General features: G+C 50.5%; 1 protein-coding gene across 4 annotated transcripts in view; it reads left to right on the top strand.

Annotated features, from left to right (window-relative positions):
- The first annotated feature begins 1,290 nt into the window (after nt 1-1,290).
- Nucleotides 1,291-23,621, top strand: part of SLC39A11 (solute carrier family 39 member 11) — a 289,985-nt gene continuing 267,654 nt past the window's right edge. For 2 of the 4 annotated variants that reach the window (XM_055408696.2, XM_055408697.2), the window contains exons 1-3: nt 1,291-1,422; nt 5,570-5,688; nt 11,380-11,418. In XM_055408696.2, coding sequence (XP_055264671.1) covers nt 5,581-5,688; nt 11,380-11,418 — 147 coding nt within the window. In that variant the 5' untranslated portion in view covers nt 1,291-1,422; nt 5,570-5,580. Of the gene's footprint in view, nt 1,423-5,569; nt 5,689-6,778; nt 6,929-11,379; nt 11,419-23,621 lie in introns of those variants that run through there. The other 2 variants (XM_088829378.1, XM_088829379.1) reach the window with 2 other exon arrangements.

Below are 23,621 nucleotides of genomic sequence, written 5' to 3' on the forward strand. Positions count from 1 at the left end.
GTACTGAGACTCAGAGGAATATGGGATTTATCCATGGAAACCCATGTGCTGTATGGGGCTTCCTCCTGACTCCAGAGCCTAGGCTGCAGTGCCTTGTAAGGGAACCAGAGAGGGAAGGGCGGGGGGGGGGAGGGAGGAAGAGAGAGAGAGGCATCCATCTCCCTTCCTTCCTGTGAGCACACAGCCAGAAGGCAGCCGTCTGCAGACCAGCAAGAGAGCCCTTACTAGGCACGAATCTGCACTTGATCTTGAACTGGTCTTGGACTTGCAGCCTCCAGAAGTGTAAGACGATAGACGTCCAGTGTTTAAGCCACCCAGTCTGGTGTTTTCTTACGTCGGCCTGAGCTGAGATAGCTGGTCTGGCTCTGCTCTGTGTCTAAGAATCTTCTGAGGGCAGAGACCGCCTACAGTCACCATGCCATCTTCCCTTCTTGGAAGGGAGGATATGGTGTAGTCACCAGTGTCCATGACTGACTTCTCTGGACAAGAGAGGGCTGCTCCTATCCGATCCTCTGGTCTGTGGCCACAGTGATTATGGGCAGTGTTTCTGGTTACCCGCTGGAAGGGTCATCAGATACAATACATGACGCCCAGTTACACCTGAATTTCGGATAAGCAACAGATGTGAAATACGGTTTTAGCAGAAGTATGTCCCAGATACTAGTGAGTTGCTTGGAGAAGGAATACACAGGATATGTGTTGCGTGTTCAGTCACTAAGTCATGTCCGACTCTTTGTGACCCCACGGACTGCAGCACACCAGGCTTCTCTCAAAAATTATTTATTGTTTACCTAACATTCAAGTGTAACTGGATATCATCTATTTTTGGCTAAACCTAGCAATCCCACGCTATTGTCCTTTCCTAGAAGGCCAGGAGAGCAAAGCACTGGTTCTCCATGAAGGGCTCTAGGATCAGAGGCCCGACTGCAACTACTTCAGAACAGAAAACCTCTGCACAGGCTTCCAGGGTGCCAGCGTTCTGTGTTTTGACGTCTCTGGGGGTGATTCCACTGGATGCTGTAATGTGAGGACCGCTGACCTAGAGAATGACGCTGATGGTGGCAGATTGCAGGTCGCATGCTCTGCTGCTCACCCAGGACGCTGCCAGAATGCACGACACAAATGCTAATCAGGCACGTTGCAGGGCTGTTTCCTTGGGTTTCTGTGGCTTCCCGCAAGGTTGCCGAGGGTTGTGCAGCGCTCAGTTCTACCCGCCCCGGCGTCTTCCCGAGCCCGCAGCGGCTGTGAACCAGAGAACTGATTCTCCTCCGGATCTGCCCGTTTCGGCGGGCGGGGCGGAGCCTGGTGGCCGGGACACGTGTGCCCGGAGGGAAGCAGGAAGTGAGTCCGGAGTGGAGCCGGAGGACCCGCGGCGGCTGCGGGGCTGATGGAAGTGGAGAGGGGGCTTGAGAGGGCACAGAAGTGAGTCGGCTCTTCTCGCCCTCGGCGCCGTCGGCCGGGCTGGAGGCCCAGGGTCTGGGGCCACCAGGAGCCGAGCGCGGGGCCTGGAAGGGCAGCCACATGCAGTTAGGAAGGAGGCGTCCCCGGGGGAGGAGGGGTCGGAGGAGAAGCGGGGTGGCCTCGGCAGGTGGCAGAGGCGGGCAGGGGTGCCGGGAGCACTGCCCCTGCCCCTCTCCGGCGAGCAGGTGGATGTTGACCTTCTGCTGCCTGTGGTCCCCCAAGATCCTTTTCATTCAGCGCTTCCCAGTGGGCGTGTGGAGGGGGCACGCCCAGGAGCAGACCTGGTTACAAGTCCAGCTGCCCCAAGTCCCCTCCGCCAGGCTCTGAGGGTCAGCAGGACCCTTGAACTTGACTGGGAATCTGGTTAAGGTGTGGCAGGCCCGAGGAGGTGCCTTTCTCATCAGCCCCCGGGTAGGCAGGTCCTCGGACCACACTTTGAGTAGCCAGGTATCGGAGACCAGTTTCCACAGTCACAGGCGCCCAAACCCGAGTCACTTTGCCCACTCCCAGTCTCGGAGTCGGGGCAGGCATGCAGGTCTCGTGAGGCGCTCTTCACACCTGTGCAGTGTTTCCATCAGCCTCTTGAAGCTGACTCTTGGAAGTGGGGTTACAGGTTTAAAAGGGAGAGAAAGACAGAAATCTATCCGCCAGGAGTCCTGCGCTGCTGTGTGTAGGGAGGTGCTGGCATCTTGCAAGCTGGAGCAGGCAGAGAATCACCTTCCCTCCCGCAGAGGGGCCCGGACTTATGGTTTAATACCAGCTCCTGGGAAGTCTGAGCCCCACTGCAGAAGTGGCTTTTGAGCCACCCTGGCTGACCTTCCGTGTTCCCAAGGCACTTCTCTGCCCTGCCTCCTGGAGAAAACTTTCTGCTCTCTTGGGTCTGCAGGGCGGTGGCCCTGCTGATCCCTCATGGCGCACAGGAGCTCACTTTCTAAGCTCTCGGTCTTGTAGAAATTCTTCCAGTTTTAGATCCGTGCTTTCCGCTCTGATGTCCATCCGCCATGGAACTCTGTGCGATGCTAGGTGTGTGCATGCTCCCTGGCTCAGACATGTCTGACTCTGCTACCCCATGGACTGTAGCCCGCCAGGCTCCTCTGTCCATGGGATTTCCCATGCAAGAACACCGGAGTGGGTTGCCATTTCCTTCTCCAGGGGATCTTCCTGCATTGACGGCAGATTCTTTACCACAGAGCCACCTGGGAAGCTCCTATAAAATGTTAATTCTGATTCAGCAAGTCTGGGACAGTACCTGAGATTCTGCGTTTCTAACTTAGCTCCTAAGGGGGCCCAGCGGTGCTGGTTCTGGGACCACCCTTAGAGTAGTGAGGGTTTTTTTTTTTAACTTATTTGTTTTGGCTGCACCAGGGTCTTAGTGGCAGCATGTGGGATCCGCGATCTTCGTTGAAGCGGCGTGTGGAACCTTTAGTTGCCGTATGAGAACTCTTAGTTGTGGCGTCTGGGGTTTAATTCCCTGACCAGGGATTGAACCCAGGTTGCCTTCACTGGGAGTGCAGAGCCACTGGACCAGCAGGGAAGTCCCTGAGCCATGAGGACTTAAAACAGCAAGGGAGAAACTTCTCTGAGGAGCACTGGGCTGGCATCCCCAACGATAAATCCGCTGCTGCTGGGATGGCAAGGACGGTGGCCTCGGCCTTCTCCCTGTGTCTCTTTTTCTTACATCTCAGGGTGCCCGGTCGTAAATAGAGTCTTGGAAGAGTGTCTTCGCCTCCCACCAGCCCCCAGGAACACCCACAACCTCCCTTGTTTGCCAGCCCACAGAACCCACGTTGACTTTGGCTGCTTGGTGAATGTAAATGGTTTCCTCTATTCTGTAGTTGCTAAAAGGCACATTCGATGCTGGAAAACAAAGTTGTTTTTGTTGTTGTTATGACCTGTCTTGGATGATAAGTACCGAGGGGATGCTAGCTGTGTGCCTTTCTTTGTACATCCTGTTTGAAATTTGTATCCACAAAGATCGGTGTAATGATCCGACTGTCTTAGTTTAGAAGCACAGACCATTCTCTTTAGGGTGCCTTAACAAGATGCCGTATGTAAAGAGGTGGGTTTTTTCTTAATGGTGTTTTTTTCTTATTTGGTGCAGTCATCCTCCTGAACACCACTTAGACTATGGAGACCCAGGCTGAGTGCAGAGATTCTGTTTCATGCTGAGGTTTCTTGTTTCCTTGGCTGAGCCTGGATGCACCTGGGTTTACCTGGGTTCATCCTGACTTACAGCTTCCTAGATCTGAATCCTGCCAGTTTGCTGACCTTCTTGGCAGAAGAGGGCCCATCTATCCTCTGCCCGGCTTTCCTTCCAGGGTCAGAGGCAGAATCGACAGCTTTTGCTCTGCAAGCTCAGGGTTGATGGCTCCTCACTGACCACTAGGGCCTGGCAGGGCTGAGCCCACTGGGGTCGTGTCCAGCCCTGTGAGTGCTAGAGGATCTGGGGAGCTGAATGAGCCCTTTGAGATGAGACCTCGAGCCCCGGTGTTTATTGTACCAACTACACACAGAGTTTTTCAACAAGTGGGTTTCTCTGCCTTGTGACTTTCCACAGGTAAGGGGACTCCCTACCGTTTCAGAACTAGAATTTAGAACATGTGCAAGTCTAGAGGGGGTCCGCCGAGCAGAACAAAGAAGGAATGGTACTTCCCTTTCCTTCCTTGGTGGGCAGTGGTGTAACTTCAGCTTTGGGAGCAAAAGTGCTCAGTTTGGGGGCTTCCCAGGTGACTCAGCACGTAGAGAATCTGCCTGCAATGCAGGAAATGCAGGAGACATTGGTTTGATCCCTGAGCAGGGAGTAGGGGGTGGAAGATTCCCTGGAGGAGGGCATGGCAACCTGTTGCAGTCTTCTTGCCTGGAGAATCCCATGGACAGAGGAGCCTGGCGGGCTACAGTCCATGGGGCTGCAAAGAGTCGGATATGACTGAAGCGACTGAGCATGCTCAGTGGACTGGGGGAAATGACACTTGGGTTTTGCTTCTGTGTCTTTGCTTATTCAACGTAAGCCCTCCCTTTTCAATTCAGCACATGTGTTTTGGGGCGCCAGAAAATCCTATTTTATGGGGGTATCAGATATGAAAAAGCATCATCCCTATTTTTAAACAATGAGTGATATAAAAGATGAAAGAGGCAAGCCCACACAAGGAAAGCGCTGAAGATGTGTCCTGGGGCCAGAGCGGAGGGGTATCAGGGATCCATGGCCTTGAAGTTGGCTTTAACAGAGGATGCTCTTATGGCTGGAGGCTGGGAAAGAAAGCACCCTGGGAGGAAACTGGATAAAGAGAGACTTGGAGCAGGACTATTTGGGGCTTGTGCAAGGTACCGCGAATAAGAGGGTTGAGCTGGAATACAGTGCCCTTGCAGGATGCAGTGGATGAAGAGTTGTTGGGTGAGTTGATGGTCAGCTGATGGAGTGAATCCTTGGCGGCCACAGGAGCTGCCGTGAGAACTGCTCTGAAGAGCTGTTGAAAGTTTGATTAGGCTTCCCTGGTGGCTCAGATGGTAAAGAGTCTGCCTGTAGTGCAGGAGAGGCGGGTTTGATCTCTGGGTCAGAAAGAGCCCCTGGAGAAGGGAATGGCTACCCTCTCCGGTGTTCTTGCCTGGGAAATCCTAGGGACAGAGGAGCCTGGCTGCAGGACTGGGCTGCAGTCCATGGAATCGCAAACAGTGGGACACGACTGAGCGACCAACACTTGGTTTGGGTGGAAGAGGTTCAGGAGGGATTCTGAGCTGGTTAGCCTGTGCTCGGAGGAGACTGGACCGATGATGGGTGATAGGCAAGGCTCAGGTGAAACAGGTAGGACATGCGGAAGGCTGCAGTCAGACCCTCCCAGGCTCTCTCCCTCCAGGCTAAGGAATTTGCATTCTTCCTACGTCCCTGTCCCTTCTTCCGTGTTGTGTGCGCCCCCGGCGTCTCCCTGGGCGTCCCCAGGTGTCTCCTTTCAGAGCTGGATGGTTTCCATACCTGGGGTCAGCCTGGGTGACGCCGCCCGGCCTGGCCTGGGCCGGATCACTGATGTCACCGATGGGCGTGCAGGCGGCTCAGCGCGTGTGCATCCTGGGGAGGGCCCACGGGTGCTGAGCCTCTCTGCTCCTCTGCACACAGCCGTATCCAGCATGCTCCACGGCCACAGCCCGGTGTCCCAGGCCTTGCTGGGGACCTTCTTCACCTGGGGGTTGACGGCGGCCGGGGCGGCCCTCGTGTTCGTCTTCTCTAGCGGACAGGTGAGTTGCCTTGCTTTGGTTCTGGGGGTTCGCGGGGGGGCCCTTTGTAGTGATCACTGCCCCTTTCCTTCCCTTGCCCCCTCCAGCCCCCTGCCTGAGAGCTCACGGGTCCTCTGCTTCTCCCTTCCTGATGCCCAGCTTTTTGGCCTTTCCGAGCCCCCACCTGATTTCTCTCCGCCGCCTGGGTTCTCTCGGGCCTGGAGCAGGTGGCAATGTGAGTGAGGTTTGTCCCCCTCGCCCTGTGACCTCGAGTGGTGGAAGAGACCCTGGGAGAAAGCAAGGCTGACGGCTCTGTCCTCGTTAGCCCGTTTCTAGGCTGTTCGTTTCCTCCCTCGCCCACCTTGGGATGAACACACACAGACCTGCCCCCTGCCCCCTCCAGGCCCCTAAAGACCCCACCCCCACCCCGTGCGCCCCTACGTCTCCCAGAGCCCCGCTCCTGTGCGCTCCACACACCCTCCCCAGCCCTGCCCAGCCACCGCCCGCCGCCGGTGCCCGAAGGTCCTGCCGCTTCTCCAGCCCAGGTGCCCGAGTCCACGGCGGGGGCCGTCGCCCTCAGCGGCTGGATGAAAGCAGAGGCCCCGTGCTCACCGTGTTCGGGGCGCAGGCAGGGCATGTGGGGCGAGCGGGCACGCGGCGGAGGAGCGAGGCAGACCCGCCGAGAGTCCCGGGAAGCCGGCCGGCAGGGCCCTCTCGTGTCAGGACCTGTACAGCAGTGCTGATGTCGCCAGGAACTGGGCTGGGAGCCTGCGGAGACTGGTCCGGGCCCCAGCCTACTGTGAACAGGCGCCCTCGCGCCCCGCCTGTCTCCCGACAGCCGTGCCAGGTGGCCCGGGGCCCCGTCCCCGAGCTCTTCCGGGTTGGAGTTGCCCATGTGTCCATCTTCCCCAGTTTCATTTGCGTTCAGAAGCAGAGATCTGAGTCGGAAGAGCTGGGCTCTGGTTGGCCGGCTGGCTGCAGAGACCTGAGTGGAAGTCCACAGGCCCAGGGTGAGCCCGTCGGTGCTGTGGGGGCCGCTCCAAAGGGAGGAGCCATCGCCGAGGTGCCCCCTCTCCTGGCAGCTGAGAGCTCCTAATCTGTCTCCTGTTAGTGTTGCCCCCAGGTCAGCAGGAGGAGCGGCTGAGACACTTCCCTGTGCAGAGGTGCGTCGGGGGTCCCCACGACCACTCACAGATGCCGTGATTCACTAGACGGGCTCGTGGGACTTGGCACATGGCTGAGCCACGTCCTCGGCACTAAGGTCTGTTACAGAGAAGGGACATGACAGCTTCGGTGAGAGAGAGACAGTCGGGGTCTGGGGAGATCTGTGCACAGATTTGGGGTCTGACGCCCCCTTCCTTCTACCAGTGGGCACAGAGCGTGCTCCTTCCCCAGCAGTGACAGCGCGGTGATACGTGGACGATGTGTCTGCCCAGGGATGCCCAGTACAAGCTCGGTCCTCAAGGTCTTTACTGGCGACTGGCCACAGAGGCATCTGAGCCGCCACCCCAAATTCCAGACTCTCAGAAGGAAAGCAGGTGTCCCGCATAAGTCACGTGGTTTGTGAAGCGGGCACAGGGACCCGCCCTTGTCGGTCAGAGGTTGGGGAGCAGTCCCAGTGCCAGCTTCCCCGGAGCCAGCTAAGGACCAGCCTTGAAAGCAGTACCTTTTAGAGGGAGCAGGTTCAGATGGGCTAGGTGAGCCCTCTCTGCACAAGAGCCATGCTGGAGAGGTGGGAAGGGCCAGGCGTGAGGAGATAAAACCAGCCATGGACGGGAGTGCCCAGAGGCAAGCTCTTTTCCTGCCTGCCCCGGCGAACCTCAGTTTTCACCCAGCTGATACAGGGGCTTCAGTGAGGGTCCCTGGGGATGATGGACACAGTCATCTATCCTTCGCTGCTATCAACAGCGGCTCAACTTCACTCAAAATTCATTTTCTTTTTTTAAAAAATATTTGTTTATTTGGCAGCAGTGATTCTTAGTTGAGGCACATGGGATCTAGTTCCCTGACCAGAGGTCGAACCCAGGCCCCCTGCCTTGGGAGCACAGAGTCCTAGCCACTGGACCACCAGGAAAGTCCCCCAAATTCATTTTCTTGATTGAAAAAAAAATCATATTGTAATTGTAGGGACTAAAAATTGTGGAGAAGTCGGAAGAAATAATAAAAAATTTTCTCGATCTCACTTTTCTGAAAGGAAAACTGAAATATTTATTCAAATTTATTTGGCTGTATTTGAGTATACAAATACAGACATATCTGTTTTCTTTACATAATGAGGATCAAATTATGAAGTTTTATAATGAGCATTTTTCACTGGCTGTCATAGGCATCCCTCCCTAACCCTAAATGGTTTTTTGATTATTTTGATTAGTTACTTAGATAGCTGTAGAACATCCCGCCATAAAAATGCACTGCAGTTTATTTAGCCAGTCCCCAACTGCTGGACAATTAGTTTATGACTGAACAATAGCAAGTGTGTCCGTGTGGCTAGAGATTATATAACTTAGGCCCCTCCTTAAAAAGAAAAGCTTTTTATTGAAAACTACAATGCATATAGAAAAATGCACATTTTATGGACTTCCCTGGTGGTCCAGTGGTTAAGAATCCACCTGCCGATGCTGGGGACAGGAGTTCGATCCCCGGTGCGGGAAGATCAACTAAGCTCATGCGCCGCAACTACTGAGCCCGAGCTCTGGAGCCCTCGAGCAGCATTAAGGGAAGCCATTGCGATGAAGCCGGTGACCACAGCTGGAGAGCAGCCCTCACTTGTCACACCTAGAGAAAGCCCACGTGCAGCAATGAAGACCCAGCACACCCAAAAATAAATAAAAATTTAAAGAAAGGAAAACGCACATTTTCTAAGTGTACAGCTTGATGACTTTTCACCAGTGTCCATGGAAATAGCGCCCAGATCAAGTACTAGAATAGGATCCCCCCAACCCCTGACAGGCAATGCCAAAGAATGCTCAAACTACCGCACAGTTGCACTCATCTCACACGCTAGTAAAGTGATGCTCAAAATTCTCCAAGCCAGGCTTCAACAGTACGTGACCTGTGAACTTCCAGATGTTCAAGCTGGTTTTAGAAAAGGGAAAGGAACCAGAGATCAAATTGCCAACATCCACTGGATCATCGAAAAAGCAAGAGAGTTCTGAAAAGACATCTACTTCTGCTTTATTGACTATGCCAAAGCCTTTGACTGTGTGGATCACAATAAACTGTGGAAAATTCTGAAAGAGATGGGAATACCAGACCACCTGACCTGCCTCTTGAGAAACCTGTATACAGGTCAGTAAGCAAGAGTTAGAACTGGACATGGAACAACAGACTGGTTCCAAATAGGAAAAGGAGTACGTCAAGGTTGTATATTGTCACCCTGCTTATTTAACTTCTATGCAGGGTACATCATGAGGAACACTGGGCTGGAAGAAGCACAAGCTGGAATCAAGATTGCTGGGAGAAATATCAATAACCTCAGATATGCAGATGACACCACCCTTATGGCAGAAAGTGAAGAGGAACTCAAAAGCCTCTTGATGAAAGTGAAAGAGGAGAGTGAAAAAGTTGGCTTAAAACTCAGCATTCAGAAAACAAAGATCATGGCATCTGGTCCCATCACTTCATGGCAAATAGATGGGGAAACAGTGAAAACAGTGTCAGACTTTATTTTTTTGGGCTCCAAAATCTCTGCAGATGGTGACTGCAGCCATGAAATTAAAAGACTCTTACTCCTTGGAAGGAAAGTTATGACCAACCTACCAACCTAGACAGCATATTAAAAAGCAGAGACATGCCTTTGCCAACACAAGTCTGTCTAGTCAAAGCTATGGTTTTTCCAGTAGTCATGTATGGATGGGAGAGTTGGACTATGAAGAAAGCTGAGCACAGAAGAATTGATGCTTTTGAACTGTGGTGTTGGAGAAGACTCTTGAGAGTCCCTTGGACTGCAAGGAGATCCAACCAGTCCATCCTAAAGGAAACAGCCTGGGTGTTCATTGGAAGGACTGATGTTGAAGCTGAAACTCCCAATACTTTGGCTACCTGATGTGAAGAGCTGACTCCTTTGAAAAGACCCTGATGCTGGGAAAGATTGAGGGCAGGAGGAGAAGGGGACGACAGAGGATGAGATGGTTGGATGGCATCACCAACTCAATGGAGATGAGTTTAGGTAAACTCCGGGAGTTGGTGATGGACAGGGAGGCCTGGCTTACTGCAGTCCATGGGGTCACAAAGAGTCGGACACAACTGAGTGACTGAACTAAACTGATCTGAACTGAACCCCTGACCTCCCCTGAAGCTGTCCTTTCAGGGTCCGTTGCAGTCCCTACCCCAGCCCCCTACTCCACTCCAAGGGCAGCCCCTCTCCTGGTCTCCAACAGCAGAGTTTCGTTTTCTCTGTTTTGTAGAGTGTATTGTGTAGCGTATGCTCTTCTGTGTCTGGCTGATTTCACCCTATTTATTGCTCAGTTGGTAAAAAATCCACTTGCAATGCAGGAGACCCTCGTTCGATTCCTGGGTCAGGAAGATCTGCTGGAGAAGGGATAGGCAACCTACTCCAGTCTTCTTGGGCTTCCCTTGTGGCTCAGCTGGTAAAGAATCTGCCTGCCAAGTGGTAGACCTGGGTTCGATCCCTGGGTTGGGAAGATCCCCTGGAGAAGGGAAAGGCTACCCACTCCACTATTCTGACCTGGAGAATTCCATGGACTACAGTGCATGGGGATCACAAAGAGTTGGACACAACTGAGTGACTTTCAGTTTCACTGTTTTCCCATTTCCTGAATGCCCCTGCCTGATTGTGAGCTCCAGTCCCGTGTGTGTGTGTGTGTGTGTGTGTGACCTGTCCATTCTGCTGTTGGGGTGTGTGTGTGTGTGTGTAGAGCTGGACACAGCTGAATGACTTTCACTATTTTCCCATTTCCTGAATGCCCCTGCCTGATTGTAAGCTCCAGTCGTGTGTGTGTGTGTGTGTGTGTCTGTGTGTGTGTGTGTCTGTGTGTGTGTGTGTCTGTGTGTGTCTGTGTGTGTGTCTGTCTGTGTCTGTGTCTGTGTCTGTGTGGCCTATCCATTCTGCTGATGGCATATGTGTGTGTGTGTGTCCTATCCATTCTGCTGTTGGTGGACCTCTGGGTAGTTTTGAGTTTCTGTACTCACAAGTAGTAATAAAAAAACATTTTTGCCCACAAGTCCGCTGAATCCAAGTATGTGTTTCTCTTGGTAATTATGCATGGCCCTCACTGCTGGGTCACAGGGCATGCTGGTGAAGTTTCACTTCGAGCGGATGCTGCCAGCTTTCCAAAGTGGCTGGACCAGCTTGTACACCCACCTGCAGTGCGGGAAGACTTTGGTTGGTCCACGTGCTCCTTATCAGTACTTGTCAATTTCCAGCTTTATACCGGCTCCTTACTAAAGGTTTGTAGCTGTAATTCACAGGGAGTGCTGAGAAAGACGTAAAACACATGGACCAATGCAAGCCAAGGGTCACGCGAAATGAAGCCTCTGATTGGTTGTGGAATGGGTGGAAGGTTTAAAAAAAATTTTTTTTTTCCCCTGACTCTTGGCGCATTTTATAAAGACTCGGGTCCAGGGTTCCAGATAGATTTGCAAGCTCCGGCCTGGGCTTATCTTTATTCATGTGGTTTTCTTAGGCTTGTGATTGCCTCCTATCCCATGAAGTGTTTCTTACAAACTGAAACATCTTGTTTTCATTTTCAGAGGCGGATCTTAGATGGAAGCCTTGGCTTTGCTGCAGGGGTAAGTCAGCGCATGGTGGGAGGGATCTGAGGGGAGAATGTTTCTTTTATTATTTCTGTGCCAAGGGGTATTTCCAGCCTCTGCCCTTGTGGCCACGTTCCTCCTTTGAAATCTCCAGTTGCCAGTGGCTCCCTCTGATCGCTGACCCTGTTTGCATCCAGCAAAGGGAATGCCCCTGCCTCTCCTTAGACAGAGAAAGAGACTTGTCGGCAGCTGTCTCAGGACTTGTAAATAAGTATTCCAAGTGAGGTATATGTATTTAGCGAGGGCTTAGCACAGAGCTCTCTTGGCACTGATCACATAATTTCTTTCTCTCCTCCTCGTCACCCATAAGACCTTATATTATGCATATTTTCAAACGTGTAAAAAAGTGGAGACAATCCCATGAGGCCCCCCCGGGTACCCACAGCTCAGCTTCAGTCATTAGTGACATTTTGCTAAGCTCATTAAGCATACCTCTCCTCCCCCAACCTCCCACCACCTGGTATACGTGGGAGGGAGAATGTTTTGTAAAAGCAAATCTCAGACTTGTATAATTTCACTTGTAAAGTCAACACACAACTCTAACTGAATGATTAAAAAAAAAACAAACCATAATCGGCATGGTATTATCACACCTACCAGAATTAATATTTCCTTATTAGTATCCAGTATTTGACTTCACATTCAGACTTCCTCTGTGTTTTTCAAAGGTGTCTCCTAGAACTTTTGTTAGAATCACGATCCAAACAAGATTTTCATATTGGATTTGTTTCCTTTCTTTGGGGCGTGGCTCAAGGTTTACTGGTTCTTAGTTCCCTGACCAGGGATCAAACCTGGGCCTTGGCTGTGAAAGCACTGAGTCCCAACCACCGGACCACTGGGGAGCAGCCTTGAGTTTGTTTCCTACTGAGTATTTTCAGTCTCTCTTATTCTTCAGCAGTGCTGTCCCCCGCCCCACCATTTCCACCCCCACCCCTAGTAATTTGTTAGAGAAGCTGGATCGTTGGTGTAGGATGTCCCACGACCTGACCTTGGCGGTTGCTTCCTGGTGCTGGTGGACTTGTTCCTCTGTCCCCTCGGTCTCCCGTTAACTGGGAGTCAGACCTAGAGGCTCACTTAGTGCGGATTCCGTTTTCCAGGCATGAATACCTCCTAGTGGCGCTGTGTATTCTAGTCTCATCAATCACATTCAGTTCAGGTCAGTCGCTCAGTCGTGTCCGACTCTTTGAGACCCCATGGACTGCAGCACGCCAGGCCTCCCTGTCCATCACCAACTCCCGCTCAAAGTCCAGCTCAAACTCATGTCCATCGAGTCAGTGATGACATCCAACCATCTCATCATCTGTCATCCCCTTCTCCTCCTGCCTTCAGTCTTTCCCAGCATCAGAGTCTCTTCCAGGGAGTCAGTTCTTCACATCAGGTGGCCAAAGTATTGTAGGTTCAGCTTTAGCATCAGTCCTTTCAGTGAATATTCATGACTGATTTCCTTTAGGATGGACTAGTTGGATCTCCTTGCAGTCCAAGGAATTCTCGAGAGTCTTCTCTAACACGACAGTTCAAAAGCATCAGTTCTTCGGTGCTCAGCTTTCTTTATAGTCCAACTCTCACATCCATACATAACTGCTGGAAAAACCGTAGTTCTGACTAGATGGACCTTTCTGACAAAGGAATGTCTCTGCTTTTTAATATGCTGTCTAGGTTGGTCATAACTTTTCTTCCAAGGAGTAAGCGTCTTTTAATTTCATGCCTGCAGTCACCATCTGCAGTGATTTTGGAGCCCCCAAAATAAGGTCTGTCACTGTTTCCATTCTTTCCCCATCTATTTGCCATGAAGTGATGGGACCGGATGCGATGATTTTAATTTTTTGAATGTTGAGTTTTAAGCCAACTTTTTCACTCTCCTCTTTCACTTTCATCAAGAGGCTGTTTAGTTCCTCCATAAGGGTGGTGTCATCTGCATATCTGAGGTTATTGATATTTCTCCCGGAAATCTTGATTCCAGCTTGTGCTTCATACAGCCTGGCATTTCACAAGATGAACTCTGCATATATGTTAAATAAGCAGGGTGACAGTATACAACCTTGACGCACTCCTTTTCCTATTTGGAACTAGTCTGTTGTTCCATGTCCAGTTCTGACTGTTGCTTCCTGACCTGCATACAGATTCCTCAAGAGGCAGGTCAGGTGGTCTGGTATTCCCATCTCTTGAAGAATTTTCCATGACTTGTTGTGATCCACACAGTCAAAGGCTTTGGCGTAATCAATGAAGCAGAGTAGATGTTTTTCTGGAATTCTGTTGTGTTTTTGATGATTCAGCGGATGTTGGCAGTTTGATCTCTGGCTCCTCTCAGTTCAGTTCAGTTCAGTTCAGTCGCTCAGTCGTGTCCAACTCTTTGCGACCCCATGAATCACAGCACGCCAGGCCTCCCTGTCCATCACCAACTCCTGGAGTTCACTCAAACTCATGTCCACAGAGTCGGTGATGCCATCCAGCCATCTCATTCTCTGTCGTCCCCTTCTCCTCCCGCCCCCAATCCCTCCCAGCTTCATAGTCTTTTCCAGTGAGTCAACTCGTCATATGAGGTGGCCAAAGTATTGGAGTTTCAGCTTTAGCATCAGTCCTTCCAATGAATACCCAGGGTTGATCTCCTTTGCATTTTCTAAATCCAGCTTGAACATCTGGAAGTTCATGGTTCACGTACCGTTGAAGCCTGGCTTGAACAATTTTGAACATGACTTTACTAGCGTGTGAGATGAGTGCAATTGTGCGGTAGTTTGAGCATTCTTTGGCATTGCCTTTCTTTGGGATTGGAATGAAGACTGACCTTTTCCAGTCCTGTGGCCACTGCGGAATTTTCCAAATTTGCTGGCATATTGAGTGTAGCACTTTCACAGCATCATCTTTTAGGATTTGAAATAGCTCAACTGGAATTCCATCACCTCCACTAGCTTCGTAGTGATGCTTCCTAAGGCCCACTTGACTTTGCAATCCAGGATGTCTGGCTCTAGGTGAGTGATCACACCATTGTGGTTATCTGGGTCATGAAGATTTTTTTGTGTAGTTCTTCTGTGTATCCTTGCCACCTCTTAATATCTTCTGCTTCTGTTAGGTCCATACCATTTCTGTTCTTTACTGAGCCCATCTTTGCATGAAATGTTCCCTTGGTGTCTCTAATTTTCTTGGAGAGATCTCTAGTCGTTCCCATTCTATTGTTTTTCTCTATTTCTTTGCATTGATCATGGAGGAAGGCTTTCTTATCTCAGCTTGCTATTCTTTGGAACTCTGCATTCAAGTGGGTATATCTTTCCTTTTCTCCTTAGCCTTTAGCTTCTCTTCTTTTCTCAGCTATTTGTAAGGCCTCCTCAGACAACCATTTTGCCATTTTTCATTTCTTTTTCTTGGGATGGTCTTGATCACTGCCTGCTGTACAGTGTCATGAACCTCTGTCCATAGTTCTTCAGGCACTCTTATCAGATTTAATCCCTTGAATCTATTTGTCATTTCCACTGTATAATCGTAAGGGATTTGATTTAGGTCATACCTGAATGGTCTAGTGGTCTATATTACTTTTTACAGCATCAGACTTTACTTCCATCACCAGTCATATCCACACCTGGGCGTTGTTTTTGCTTTGGCTCCGTCTGTTCATTCTTTCTGGAGCGATTTCTCCACTCTTCTCCAGTAGCGTATTAGGCACCTACCGACCTGGTGAGTTCATTTTGCAGTGTCATCAGTCACATTAGCAGGCAAGTTGATATGTGCTTTTCCCTTTCCATTGAGTCAAATTTGGTTCCTTGCTCCTGTTTTTGTAGTCCTGTGATCTGCAAAACCTGGCCTGCGGGTGGGACCTCCCGGGAGTCCTCTAAGCCAACAACTCTGAGACCAGAGTCTGGAAGCATTCTAGGTGTTCCACGGGGCACGGAGAGTTGTCGCAAGATCAGTGTCCATGTCCTCAGCTTCCAGTTTTGTTCTCTTTCGCCAAACTGCTCTGCCCAAGAATATCCCAAGGCAGATTGTGCCTTCGCACCTTCTCCGACACAGTTGCCCTCTCCTGCTTTATCAAAGGAAGATGGTCTCTTGCCTTGGTTCCGTGCCTCTGAGTAGCAGCATCTCCACGCACAGACGGAGTGACCCTTGGCGTGTGGATGCTGGGGTGGAGATGGTGAAGGACTCAGATCACTGATCACTGGACACAAATCCTTTAGCAATTCAAGTACTGTCCTTTCAGGGAAATAAGATCCCAAAAGCCACGTGGTGTGGCCAAAAAAAAAGAGAGAAATCCTGTAATGTACATTTCCCTGGTGGACCACTCTGGAAGGACTGATGCTAAAGCTGAAACTCTAATACTTTGTCACCTGATGCGAAGAACTGACTCATTTGAAAAGACCCTGATGCTGGGAAAGATTGAAGGTGGGAGGAGAAGGGGACGACAGAGGATGAGGTGGTTGGATGGCATCACCGTCTCAGTGGACATGAGTTTGAGCAAACTCTGGGAGTTGGTGATGGGCAGGGAGGCCTGGCGTGCTGTGGTCCATGGGGTTGCAAAGAGTTGGACACAACTGAGTGACTGAACTGAACTGAACTGAACTGCTCTGGGATTTTGGGCCTTCTTAGGTAGAACCAAGCTCCAAGGTGGTCTCATGGCTAAGACTCTGTGCTCCCAGTGCAGGGAGCCCAGGTTCAATCCCTGCTCAGGGAGCTAGATCCCACATTCTATCACTGAAGATGCCGCATGCCACAGCTGAGGCCCAGAGTAGCCAACTAGGTAGATAAATAAAAAATAAATTTAAAAAAACCAAAATGGCAGTAGTAGAACCAAATATTTGTTCTTTCTGTCTTCTTTACATGAATGCATTTTCTTTGTTTAAGAAAAAAAAAACTCATAGAAAAATGGAAATAAAAGTGATGCTTAACCCTGTCTTATTCTAGCAGTAACCATTTAATGTTTATTCACAGATATATGAATGAAAACTGAAAAAATTAGAAAAAGGTCTCATCCTTGAAAATAAGTATTTCCAAGAATAAATATTATCAGACTTTTGAATATCTAATAATTATGAAATGGTATATTAAATTTTTGCTGCTATGAATGTATTCTCAACCACTAATAGTTTTAGTAGTCATTCAGTCCAGGAAATTGTTATTTAAGCAGTTGGAACTGTAGGCTCTCAGGAAAGTAAAAATTAAGTGAAATGTGCATAGATATTTTATTACCAACCAGTATGAGAAAGAAAGCAATAATAGGCTTTCTAGCATAAAATATAAGTTGCTCCAGGATAACATTTGGTGGGGAAACGGAATTGATATACGAATCAAGGAGGAAAAGGAGTGGTGTACGTTTTCTGACTTTTGAAGAAGAACTAACTCTTGTGTTTTGTGTGTAGAATATAACCGTGGAGAAGGAAAGTACGTAAGACGTAAACACATAGCTAAGTTTGTGTGCATTTTTAAGTGGATAACGGGGAGAGTCAAATCCCTATGCTGTTTATTTTTATTTAATTAATTAAATAATTTTTTTTGGCTGCTTGGCTTTTGGGATCTTAGTTCCCCAACTGGGGATTTAACCTGGCTCTCAGCAGTGAAAGCACCAAGTCCTAAGCACTGGATGGCCAGGGAATTCCCTCCTATGCTGTTTAGATCGTAGTGGGTCCATTTAAACGACTGATGAAATAGTTTTATTTAAACACATCGATATTTACATGCCAGAATTTACATCTTTTGTGACTCTTTAAATTATAGACGAAAGCATTTTATTTTTTAATTGTTACTTTAAGAATTTTATAGTCGATTTACAGTGTTGGGTTAATTTCTGCTACACAGCAAAGTGATTTAGTTATTTTTTTGGGCTCCAAAATCACTGCGGATGCTGATTGCAACCATGAAATTAAAAGACTCTTACTCCTTGGAAGGAAAGTTATGATCAACCTAGATAGCATATTAAAAAGCAGAGATGTTACTTTGCCAACAAACGTCTGTGTAGTCAAGGCTATGGTTTTTCCAGTGGTCGTGTATGGATGTGAGAGTTGGACTGTGAAGAAACCTGATCGCCGAAGAATTGATGCTTTTGAACTGTGGTGTTGGAGAAGACTCTTGAGAGTCCTTTGGACTGCAAGGAGATCCAACCAGTCCCTCCTAAAGGAGATCAGTCCTGGGTGTTCATTGGAAGGGCTGATGCTGAAGCTGAAACTCCAATACTTTGGCCACCTCATGCGACGAGTTGACTCATTGGAAAAGACCCTGATGCTGGGGAGGGATTGGGGGCAGAAGGAAAAGGGGACGACAGAGAATGAGGTGGCTGGATGGCATCACCGACTCTGTGGACCTGAGTTTGAGTGAACTCCGGGAGTTGGTGATGGACAGGGAGGCCTGGCGTGCTGTGATTCGTGGGGTCGCGGAGAGGCGGACACAACTGAGCGACTGAACTGAAGTGAACTGACTGATGTGTATTCTTTTTCATATTCTTTTCCCTTATGGTTTATTCCCAGGATGTTGAACGTATTTCCCTGTGCTCTGCAGTAGGACCTTGCCGCTTATCCACTCTGTGTATAACAGTTTCCATCTCTTGTTCCCATCCTCCCTCTCCACCCCCCAACCCCCCGCAACCACAGATCCATTCCCTACGTCTGCGAGTCTGTTTCTGCTTTGTAGATAAGTTCATTTGTGTCATGTTTCGGATCCCACATATAAGTGACATCACGTGGTGCTTACCTTTCTGCCTAACTCCCCTCAGTGGGATCGTCTCCAGTTGCTTCCGTGTTGTGCCAGTGGCCTGGTCTCCTCTTCTCTGGCTGAGTAGTATCCACTGCGTGCGTGCGGCACATCTTTGTCCATTCATCTGTTGGTGGACGTTCGGGTTGCTTCCATGTCTTCAGGGAGCAGAGCTGGGATTTGAACCCTCTGACTGTTGAGTCCCAACAGTGAAAGCTCAGTGCCTCCTAGATGATGTCTGGTCCAGCTGCCTCTGTTTTACAGACAAGAAACGGCACCACAGAGAGAAAATTCCTTATCCAGAATTAAAAAATGCTAGATGACACGGAGCTAGGACGAAACCCAGATGAGAAGCCGGGGGCTGTCAGCATTGAGCTCTGTGACCTTGGGGAGGCTCCTCGGTCATCCTGGACCTCAGCTGTGTCTGCTGGAGTCTAGGGGTGTTGGAAGGGATGGTCCCTTAAGAGCTTCTTGGATCTGCGTGTCTGAGGGGTGAGTTTCCACGGGAGTTAGCGTCTCTCTTTTCGTTGTAAAGCAGTTACAAAGTATTCCAGTCAGTTTCTGGTCCACTTACTCCCCTACTCACCTGTTTAATGGTAAATTTAAACTTGCAATCGAATATCCTTTCATCTAAGCGAGAACAGCACTCATTGCCCCCAGAGATGAGCATTTGGATGAATTTGGACAAAGCCTCGACGGTCACCGTTTTCATTTTCTTTGCTCTGGCCCTGATGTCTGTCTTTTGTGTGGTTTGAACTAACCAGGGTTCTCTAAAGCAATCTATGTTCTCTCTCAAGGAAGAAGTACTTGTGCTGAATAAAAATGACCGTGAAACTGTGCAAGAGAAAGGCCACCAATCAAACAGCTCACTGCTAGGCATGAAAAGGCAGTTTAATATCCATTATTTAATCGCATAGGGAGCTGGGTCCTTATGAAAGATGTGATTTTTCTCAGGGAGATTTTCGCTGAGTCGGCTTTTGTGCTGCAAGCGGTGAGTGGTGTTTTCTGCAAATAACCTTTGCACTGTTGGAAGTTAATGATGCTCTCCGGAGAAGGCCTCAGGGTCTGGAGGGATGATGGCGACCAGCTGTTCTCCATCTCCATGGAGAAATGGATGGGAGAAATGGGCTTAAGTCATTGCCTGAGGGATTCAGGGAGGAGATTTCAGCCAGATCCACCAGAAAGGTTTCTCCTAGAGCGGATAGTTGAGTGCGAAGGGCCAGGGCCGGGGGAGTAGCCACTGAATTGGGTCTTCAGAAAGCCTGCTGCTGCTGCTAAGTCGCTTCAGTCGTGTCCAACTCTGTGCGACCCCATAGACGGCAGCCCACTAGGTTCTGCCGTCCCTGGGATTCTCCAGGCAAGAACACTGGAGTGGTTTGCCATTTCCTTCTCCTAGCTTTGATTTATTTATTTTCAAAATAATTTTACTGACTTACTTATTTGTTTTTGGCCGCACTGGGTCTGTGTTGCTTTTCTCTAGTTGCAGCGAGCATGGGCTCCTCTCTTTGCAGCGTGGGACGAGGGCTCTTCGCTGCGGTGGCTTCTCTTGTTGGGGACACGGGATATAGGGTGCGAGGGAACCAGCCGTCGTGGCCCGTGGGCTCCCGGGTGACAGTTGTGGCCCACAGGCTTAACTGCTCTGCAGCCTGTGGGATCCTCCCAGAGCAGGGATCGAACCTGGGCCTCCTGTGTTGGCAGTCGGACTCTTTGCCACAGAGCTGCCAGGGAAGTCCAGGCCTACCTTTTATATTCCCGGCTGTACAGATCCTAGATTACAAACTAATAATTGCTGTTATTAGTTGAATTTGAGCAAACTCTGGGAGATGAAGGACAGGGAAGCCTGGCGTGCTGCAGTCCACGGGGTTGCAAAGAGTCGGACATGAATTAGTGACTGAACACAGACACACAATTGCTGTTACATTTTCCCCTTCTTATTGTCTGAGATGTAGGGAAGCCTGTCATGTGCTCATGGGGATTTTTCAATGTGAGGTCTTTTGGTCACTTTGAAATGGGCTGGACCCCCAACAGACAGTATAAGCACTCCGATGGGCTCTGATGAGACTCCTGCAAAGATCGTGGCTCTGTCTCCCCGAGCCATCACTTTCTTCTTTATGAGGCTGAGTGAGATGAAGGGCCTCAGATGACCCCCTGGGGGGGCTGAAGCTGCGTGGACCTGGCGCAGGTCCCATCCCCAGCATCACTTGGACCAGACAGGCCACCTTGGAAGTTTCATGGCAGTTGTCTCATGGGAATCTCCTCTCTTGTTTTTTTATTTTTTCTTGTATACTGTTTTAAAAGTCTTTATTGAATTTGTTGCAGTATTGCTTCTGCCTTCTGTTTCCGTTTTTTGGCCCTGAGGCATGTGGAATCCTAGCTCCAGGGGTGGAACCCGCACTTCCCGGATTTGGAAGGTGACCACTGGACCACTTAACCACTTAACCACTGGACCGCCAGGGAAGTCCCTGGATCCCCTCTCTTAAATCTGTGTTTTCAAGATGTGGGGAGCCAGGAAGCCTCAGGGCCTCTTAGGTTGTACCGCCTGCAGCTTTTCCCCTGCACTGGGAGGCAGTGACCAGGGAGGTGATGCTGGGCTGTTCTAGGGCTGTTGGTGCCATTGTTTCATTACTTCAGTAATGTCTAACTTGTTGTGACCCCCTGGACTGCAGCCCATCAGGCTCCTCAGTCCATGGGATTCTCCAGGCAAGAATGCTGGAGTGGGCTGCCATTCCATCTCCAGGGGATCTTCCCAACCCAGGGCTCAAACCTGCCTCTCCTGATCGGCAGGTGAGAGAGATTCTTTACCACTGAGTTACCTGGGAAGCCCATTCAGGGGCTAAGGCTGCCCTTTAGGTGGGCGCTTAGCATAGTAATGGCATGTTCCAGGGTGGGCTTGGTGGGACTTGGAGTCCCCTCCCCCAGGGGTCTCTTGTGAGCTGGAGGGTGTGGCCGGGAGCAGGAAGAGAGTGTGGGGACCAGCCATGCCGCGGCCAGGACCATGCCCAGGACAGTCAGCAGCATCGCTCAGGGGCACCTGTCACTTCCTGCAAGGCATGTTCTTTTTCAGGGTCTCAGATGGCCTGTTTCTGGCAGGAAAGTTCTGTGTCTCAGCCGTGTGTCCTCAGGCCAGGCTGAGCCCAGGCAGAAGACCCTGAACACAGCACAGGAGACCAGGCTGACTTCTGGGGCTCCTGGCCCCCACGTGGCAGTGGTTCCTGTGAGCGAGGGTGGCATGGTGACAGCTCCGCCCCCCAACTGTCCGTCATCCTGTGCCAGCATGATGGGCCCCTCCCTCCTCCCCCCCCCCACATCCTGACTCCACCCTGGGGAGGGGAGGGGGATGGCGAGGCGAGAAGGGAAGGAAGGAAAACAGGGAGAAAAGCGCCCAGGGCGGAGACAGACCGTTTATTATTATTCTTGTATTTTTTCTTTTCAATTTCATGCTTCAGATTTCCAGTGTCATTATAAACCGTGTGGGGGAGGAAATGGTATATATTACCTTCTCTCTGCGGTGATGGAAGTGCACAGCATTATGTCGGTGGAGGAGCCTTGTGTCGGCGCTTGAGCATACGGGAGGGGACGGCCTTGATCCTGCCCAGCGCCCCCTGCCCCGTGCGCTGCTACCCCCCTGCCCCGTCGACTGGGCCGGGGCACTGTCACTCCTTGGGGATACCTGTTCCGCTGTGTTTGGGGGCATCCTTCCCTGTTCCCATGCTAGAGGGTGGGAGTGTATGTAAGTGACCCGCAGAAGATTAAAATGGGCCTTTGATGTTATTGTTGTTGAGTTGCTAAGTCGTGTCTGACTCTTTGCAATCCCGTGGAGTATAGCCCACCGGGATCCTCTGTCTTCCGCTATCTTCTGGAGTTTGCTCAAATTCATGTCCATTGAATCACTGATGCCATCCAGCCATCTCATCCTCTGTCATCCCCTTCTCCCGCCTTCAATCTTTCGCAGCATCAGGGTCTTTTCTGATGAGTCAGCGCTTTGCATCAGGTGGTCAGAGTATTGGAGCTTCAACTTCAGCATCAGTCCTTCCAATGAGCATTCAGTGTTGATTTCGTTTAGGATTGACTGGTTTGATCTCCTTGCTGTCCAAGAGACTCTCAAGAGTCTACTTTAGCACCACAGTTAGAAAGCATCACTTTTTTAGGCACTCAGTCTTCTTAATGAACTGGAGATGGAAATGGCAACCCAGTCCAGTATTCTTGCCTTTAGAAACGCAAGGGCAGTGTGAGAAAAGGGCCTTGGGAGGCTTTAAATAGTCAGATGTGAGCATCCCAGTAACGGTGAGTCTTACGGATTCTCTGTAGAAACAGGTAGGCGTTCAGTAGATACTCCTTTAAGACGGGCTCATTTTTCTCCCTTCATCCGGCCTTCCCTGCCCTCCTCCCATTTTCTCTCTCCCCCACCCTTCCCTCTTTCCTTCCTTTCATTCGTGGAGAACCTGCTGTGTTCCAGGCTGTGCATAAGAAGGCATGCTGGGAGAGACCGTCTCTGTGTTTAAGGAAGGCCTGGTCTGGTGGAGGGGTGAGCCCAGCACACCGCGGTCCACGTCCAGCCCACTGTCTGTCTGCTTTTCCACTGTCTGTTTTCATCACTGGAGGTTTATTGGACCCCAGCCGTGCCTGTTTGTCCACATGTTGCCAGCGGCTGCTCCGGCATTACAGCGGCAGCCCTGAGGTGCCGCAGCGGGCCTGCGAAACCTGTGATATTTGCTCTCTGGCTTGTCCCCCAAGTTCGCTGATCCCTGGTGTAGTTGCAGGTGGGTGATGGACCACGGTGATCGCAGCTCTGTGCTGTGCAGACAGGGCCCCAGCCAGGCTGGAGGTCTTGGATGCTCCCTGGAGCGTCCAGGGCTCCTGAGTTGGAGGGTTTCCTGGGGGTGTGGGTTTGTGGTGGACCCTCCCTAAGGGGGCCCAGCCTTCCCTCCTGAAGTCGTCGCTACCACTCCCCTTTGCTGAAGGCAGACCTTTAAGAATCTCCAGGGAAACGGCTTTGCAGTGAAGTGGAATGAGTTACGTGGGCCCCTTTGCTCTGCTGTCCTTGTCGCATAAGGCACCCTATGGCCATCAAGACGGATGGCCCTGGGTGAGCATGTGCTATTTAACACAATGAAATAAAGCCAGTGGTCCCAGCTCAAATCGATCTCCAGTTTGCTACCGTCCTTGGCATCCCTGGTCCAGCAGAGTGAGCTGACGCGGCCCAGAATCCTTGATGGTTTGATTCCAGGGAGCTCTCAGGCTTTGGGGAAGCTCCCTCCCTTCTGACACGGTGCTTTGCCACCCTGGCTGCACGTTAGAGTCACCTGGAGAGATATGAAAAGCCCAGTGCCCTGGACACACCCTGGACTCGATGCATCAGAATCTCTGGGGGTGGGATGAAGCTTCAGTAGTTTCTAGCGTCCCCCCCGACCCAGGGAGGTGGCGATGTCAAAGGTGAGAAACCCTGGTCCTTTTTGCCTGTGCTGCCATACGGCTTATAGGATCTTACTTCCCCAACTAGGAATCGAACCCGC

The sequence above is a fragment of the Moschus berezovskii genome, chromosome 20 (genome assembly GCF_049115385.1).
Source record: "Moschus berezovskii isolate FMDL1 chromosome 20, NW_MosBer_1.0, whole genome shotgun sequence".
Lineage (NCBI taxonomy): Eukaryota > Metazoa > Chordata > Mammalia > Artiodactyla > Moschidae > Moschus > Moschus berezovskii.